This window comes from Nanorana parkeri, unplaced genomic scaffold (assembly GCF_000935625.1).
Source record: "Nanorana parkeri isolate BGI_ZX_2015 unplaced genomic scaffold, ASM93562v1 scaffold2064, whole genome shotgun sequence".
Lineage (NCBI taxonomy): Eukaryota > Metazoa > Chordata > Amphibia > Anura > Dicroglossidae > Nanorana > Nanorana parkeri.
The window spans coordinates 39,349-45,726 of record NW_017308332.1 but is presented as its reverse complement, the minus strand read 5'-3'; the positions used below and the strand labels follow the sequence as shown (position 1 = coordinate 45,726).

The 6,378-nt window shown below is 45.5% G+C and overlaps 1 protein-coding gene across 1 annotated transcript in view; it reads right to left on the bottom strand.

Moving 5' to 3' along the window:
• Nucleotides 1–6,378, bottom strand: part of LOC108800554 (probable S-adenosylmethionine-dependent methyltransferase CRG1) — a 19,443-nt gene that overhangs the window by 6,338 nt on the left and 6,727 nt on the right. The window contains exon 4 of the mRNA XM_018572545.1: nt 1,421–1,531. Coding sequence (XP_018428047.1) covers nt 1,421–1,531 — 111 coding nt within the window. The remainder of the gene's footprint in view (nt 1–1,420; nt 1,532–6,378) is intronic.

Below are 6,378 nucleotides of genomic sequence, written 5' to 3'. Positions count from 1 at the left end.
TTTATTTTTATCCATTTCTAAATATTACTTTTATTTATTTTTTCTAAACTTTAATTTTTTTAATATTTATTTTTATTTATTAATTCATTTTTTTATTAAATATTTTTATTTTTTACTTTACTTTTAGGGGCTTCGTGGAAATATTAGGGGTCTAAACAGACCCCTGATATTTCCCTTTTAAAATAGAAAAAGAGATTGAGGACACAGAGACACCGAGCCCTCAGAGACACAGAGTCCTCAATGTCTTTTTCTGTGTCCCCTGTTATCAATGAACAGGAATCCTCTATACAGTGTTCCTGTTCATTGATAACATGAGAACATTGTTTGTTTACTATAACTACAATTATGAATGAACAGGAAGTGATGTAGAGGTGATGTAGATGTGATGTAGAGGTGATGTAGATCACTCCCATTCATTCATAATTGAGGATATAGTTAACATATCATATCCTCAATTATGTACACACACTCAGCGATCACTGATCACTGAGTGTGTGTATCTTGCTTTTCTCTGACACGCTGTCACAGGAGGCTGATCGATCCGTGTAGAGAGGAAAGCCCAGCCTCCTGTGACAGCGCTGTCTCCGCCCCCACACCGCTCTGCCGGACTGTGATAGGCGGCTGAGCGCTGTGGGAGGAGAGACGGCGACCGCTCACATCGCTCTCGTCCTGCCGCGCTCGGCCGGCTGTCACTTTCTTTTCTCCCCGCTGGAGCACAGAGCAGCGCCCAGCGGTGAGAAAAGAAAGCAGGGATGCGCCGATGTATCGCCCGAAACATGGCTCTTTCAGCATTATGCCAAAAGTGCCATTTTCGGACGATATGTTTTTCGGCGCCGATATATCGGTGCATCCCTAATTATGTGAGTATAAGTTTATTTTTTTTACCCTAGGCAAAAGTGAGCACTTAACCCTTGCAGTGCTGGGGTAGCCCCACTGCAAGGGTTAAGAACATTTCAACCCAGGGATATCCTATAGAATAACTGAGGGTAAAAAAAGGTTTGAAAATCAGACCACTCGAGGTCGCAACACATTATATGTATCCTGAGGAGACCCAGAACTCCTGGGAAATTGGTATGCACATGAGGGCTTCGATTGCTGTAGTTTTTGGAGCGCCCACCCATCCCCCAGTACAATGCACTGTAGATTTTTGAGCGTATGGAAAGCTGTGTATGAGGAGTAGGAGGGGCACAGCTCTGACTTTGGAGTCAGTCAGTATTTACATACTGAGTGTCCCCGGTTTGGAAGCCCCCAGAGTGCTCGGCACAATGAAGGTGGTGAGTGCCGGTGCCTGCTTTCCAATTCTTACACCACGACAGGTTTACTTCCAACTCACAAAGACAACAGTAAAATCTCAGGCAAGGCAGTGTGTGACACAAGGGACTTGTAGCTCAATGAAAACAGAAATTGATTCAATACTGACGTCCGAAAAGACTTGAGACATCTGTTCTGAGCAGTCCTTGTAGTGAACTTCCAAACGGGGAAGGTAGGAAAAGAAAGCAAGGCAGCCTCGTGGCTTTAGGATCCGATCGACCTGGAATGATGAGCGTGACATTAATGTATCAGTAAAAATACTGCACTTCTAAAAACAATGTAACAGGTACAATACAGAGGATAGAGTTCAATGGGTTGGGGAATGTAATGTATAGCACAGTGTACAGAGTGCAGAAGTTGGTATATGCATGAGACTTTCTTGTTCAAATGACCTCTGGCTGCCCATAATTAATTTTAGGAATCCTCAAATTCTAGCACCAGACATCTGCTAATCTGGTTCCTTTGATCAGACTGGACTATTTATTTAGAGCTTTCCCTAGTGTCAGGGTACATCAGCCAGCACCCATAGTACAGCTTCTGCCCGGATCGCTGCACGAAACTATGTGCGTATATATAGCTACGGTGCTAGTAATGTGCATGCGCAAAAACTATGTGCACGCGCAACACCATGCACGCGCAGTAGCGTGCACACGCCTGTTCTTGGTGCCAGGCGGGCTATTTAAGGATGGCTCCTGCATCTGCACCTTGCTGAGGAGATCTTCAGCTGTACTCTGCATTTGTGATTCTGTTCCTGATATCCGTTTGACCCAACTTGATTCCTGAATCTGCCTGCTTGCTTGCTGCCTGCCTTGTGACCTCGGCTTGTCTTCTTTTTTTTCTTAAATTCTTTACTATCCTGTCAATAGCATGCATAAGAGATGTTGTTTTTAAAACTTTAGTGTGCACAGCAAAACAAACCAGAACAATAGAAGAAAAAAAAAACACAGTGTTAGGCAAGTGAATGTGAGTAGGTTGTGTGGGTAAGGGGTTAAGTGATGGAAAAGGAAAGAAAAGAAAAGAAAAAAAGGATACGGCATAAATGGGCCAGTAGTTACTAGGTCACTAAAGAGAGAGAGATGGTAGTAGGGCATATACCTAAAAAGGGTGGGGAACAGGAAAGGCAGGGAGGAGATGTGAAAAGGTTTCCCCATCAGGAGCAGGTCGGCATTCTCCTATCTGAGGGTAAGGTAGTCAGGGGACCGAATGTATTCCAACCAGGGGAACCAGGTACGAGCGACTGAGGCAGAGGTATGTTTAATGGAGCTCGTGAGATCTTCCATGATGTATATATCATGGATACGGTCTAGGACTTGGCTTGTCTTCTGACCATTCTTCTGTCTCCTGATTTGGTACCATTCTGCTCGCAAGTGTATGACCCGGCCTGCTCCTGACTTTGCTCCTGACTTTGCTTCTGTCTCCTGCTTCTGCACCACGCTGACCGCACGTTACCGATCCAGCTTGTTCCCGACTACGCTTCAGCTCCTCACACCAGTGCCATCGGATCTGCCATCATCCACCAGCTACCTTTGGCATTCAGTTGTGGGCACCAGCATATCCAGTGTGTCAGCAGTCATACCAGCCATACTGGTGCCCCTCTCTGTCTGCACAACTACTGTTTCATCTCCAGTGGGGCTCAGACGAGAGCTGCAAGAATAGGCCTTCCTCGTCACTTCAGGTTCACACCAGGGTACATGACACCTAGGCCTGGGGTGGATTAGCCTTAATGATCTTTTATGATAGGTGTCTTAAATCACTAAGCCTGGTAGATCAGGGAGGAATGTGTGGTATCCCACTGAGCCATAAGCTGAGAGTGACAATAGTAACCCAATTTTCATAGCTCAGAAAAATACATTGTAAATTGTAATATTAATCACAGAAATAGCTGTCTGATCAAGAGAAATCCACACATATCACTCATGGGTGGGTTACTATGGTCAGAGGCCTGACAAGCCACATTACCCCTCCTGGCCCAGCCATAATTGAACCACCTGCCATGTGTAGTTTTAATCTAAAGCTAATTTCATGAAGCACAACAATTTAGGGATTATCGGACCCTAATAGGTAAGAAAATTAAACTATGTTGATAGCTATAAAAATTGACAGATTGGAAGGAGCAGAGAAGGACATCGTAAAGGCTTAGCCCTCTTGCTCACCCTCCCCTACCCTGACTTAGTGGCCGGCTCTGTGACACCCTCTAGAGGACTGACAAAAAGATGCCGCAAAGGCAGCTAAGCAAGCTCTCATTTCAACTTGTAACATCAGAAGGAGAAGCTTGTGTAACATCCAAGAAGAGTTCCCCTTCAGCATCAAGAAAGAATGTTTGCAAGCCTTAATTGGAGAAAGAGCCATTCAGATCCATCTTCTGTACATTGAACTGGATTCTGCTAGAACTCATAAACCCAGGACTGTTAAGTATTTGTATTCCTTTTTATGTTACTGTTGTGTATATATATATATATATATTGTCTCTCTTTATTAACATCTTTTTCTGTATATTTTTCTGCACCGTTTCTTTTATTAAAGGATGATCTAAAAATTGTTAAGCTTATCTCTATGCGCTAAATACAAACTTAAAGTCTCCTTGCCTCTGTGAAGAGCGCTACTGTATAGTGAGACCCGTCCTATTCCTGTCTGAGGGGACAGCGGTATCATAGACTGTACTGTATAGTGAGACGCGTCCTATTCCTGTCTGAGAGGATAGCGGTATCATAGACTTTGTACTGTATAGCGAGACCCGTCATATTCCTGTCTGAGAGGACAGCGGTATCATAGACTTTACTGGATAGTGAGACCCGTCCTATTCCTGTCTGAGAGGACAGCGGTATCATAGACTTTACTGGATAGTGAGACCCGTCCTATTCCTGTCTGAGAGGACAGCGGTATCATAGACTTTACTGGATAGTGAGACCCGTCCTATTCCTGTCTGAGAGGACAGCGGTATCATAGACTGTACTGTATAGTGAGACGCGTCCTATTCCTGTCTGAGAGGATAGCGGTATCATAGACTTTGTACTGTATAGCGAGACCCGTCATATTCCTGTCTGAGAGGACAGCGGTATCATAGACTTTGTACTGTATAGCGAGACCCGTCATATTCCTGTCTGAGGGGACAGCGGTATCATAGACTTTGTACTGTATAGTGAGACCCGTCCTATTCCTGTCTGAGAGGACAGCGGTATCATAGACTGTACTGTATAGTGAGACCCGTCCTATTCCTGTCTGAGAGGACAGCGGTATCATAGACTGTACTGTATAGTGAGACCCGTCCTATTCCTGTCTGAGAGGACAGCGGTATCATAGACTGTACTGTATAGTGAGACCCGTCCTATTCCTGTCTGAGAGGACAGCGGTATCATAGACTGTACTGTATAGTGAGACCCGTCCTATTCCTGTCTGAGAGGACAGCGGTATCATAGACTGTACTGTATAGTGAGACCCGTCCTATTCCTGTCTGAGAGGACAGCGGTATCATAGACTGTACTGTATAGTGAGACCCGTCCTATTCCTGTCTGAGAGGACAGCGGTATCATAGACTGTACTGTATAGTGAGACCCGTCCTATTCCTGTCTGAGAGGACAGCGGTATCATAGACTGTACTGTATAGTGAGACCCGTCCTATTCCTGTCTGAGAGGACAGCGGTATCATAGACTGTACTGTATAGTGAGACCCGTCCTATTCCTGTCTGAGAGGACAGCGGTATCATAGACTGTACTGTATAGTGAGACCCGTCCTATTCCTGTCTGAGAGGACAGCGGTATCATAGACTTTACTGTATAGTGAGACCCGTCCTATTCCTGTCTGAGAGGACAGCGGTATCATAGACTGTACTGTATAGTGAGACCCGTCCTATTCCTGTCTGAGAGGACAGCGGTATCATAGACTGTACTGTATAGTGAGACCCGTCCTATTCCTGTCTGAGAGGACAGCGGTATCATAGACTGTACTGTATAGTGAGACCCGTCCTATTCCTGTCTGAGAGGACAGCGGTATCATAGACTGTACTGTATAGTGAGACCCGTCCTATTCCTGTCTGAGAGGACAGCGGTATCATAGACTGTACTGTATAGTGAGACCCGTCCTATTCCTGTCTGAGAGGACAGCGGTATCATAGACTGTACTGTATAGTGAGACCCGTCCTATTCCTGTCTGAGAGGACAGCGGTATCATAGACTGTACTGTATAGTGAGACCCGTCCTATTCCTGTCTGAGAGGACAGCGGTATCATAGACTGTACTGTATAGTGAGACCCGTCCTATTCCTGTCTGAGAGGACAGCGGTATCATAGACTGTACTGTATAGTGAGACCCGTCCTATTCCTGTCTGAGAGGACAGCGGTATCATAGACTGTACTGTATAGTGAGACCCGTCCTATTCCTGTCTGAGAGGACAGCGGTATCATAGACTGTACTGTATAGTGAGACCCGTCCTATTCCTGTCTGAGAGGACAGCGGTATCATAGACTGTACTGTATAGTGAGACCCGTCCTATTCCTGTCTGAGAGGACAGCGGTATCATAGACTGTACTGTATAGTGAGACCCGTCCTATTCCTGTCTGAGAGGACAGCGGTATCATAGACTGTACTGTATAGTGAGACCCGTCCTATTCCTGTCTGAGAGGACAGCGGTATCATAGACTGTACTGTATAGTGAGACCCGTCCTATTCCTGTCTGAGAGGACAGCGGTATCATAGACTGTACTGTATAGTGAGACCCGTCCTATTCCTGTCTGAGAGGACAGCGGTATCATAGACTGTACTGTATAGTGAGACCCGTCCTATTCCTGTCTGAGAGGACAGCGGTATCATAGACTGTACTGTATAGTGAGACCCGTCCTATTCCTGTCTGAGAGGACAGCGGTATCATAGACTGTACTGTATAGTGAGACCCGTCCTATTCCTGTCTGAGGGGACAGCGGTATCATAGACTGTACTGTATAGTGAGACCCGTCCTATTCCTGTCTGATGGGACAGCGGTATCATAGACTGTACTGTATAGTGAGACCCGTCCTATTCCTGTCTGAGAGGACAGCGGTATCATAGACTTTGCTGTATATTGAGATCCGTCCT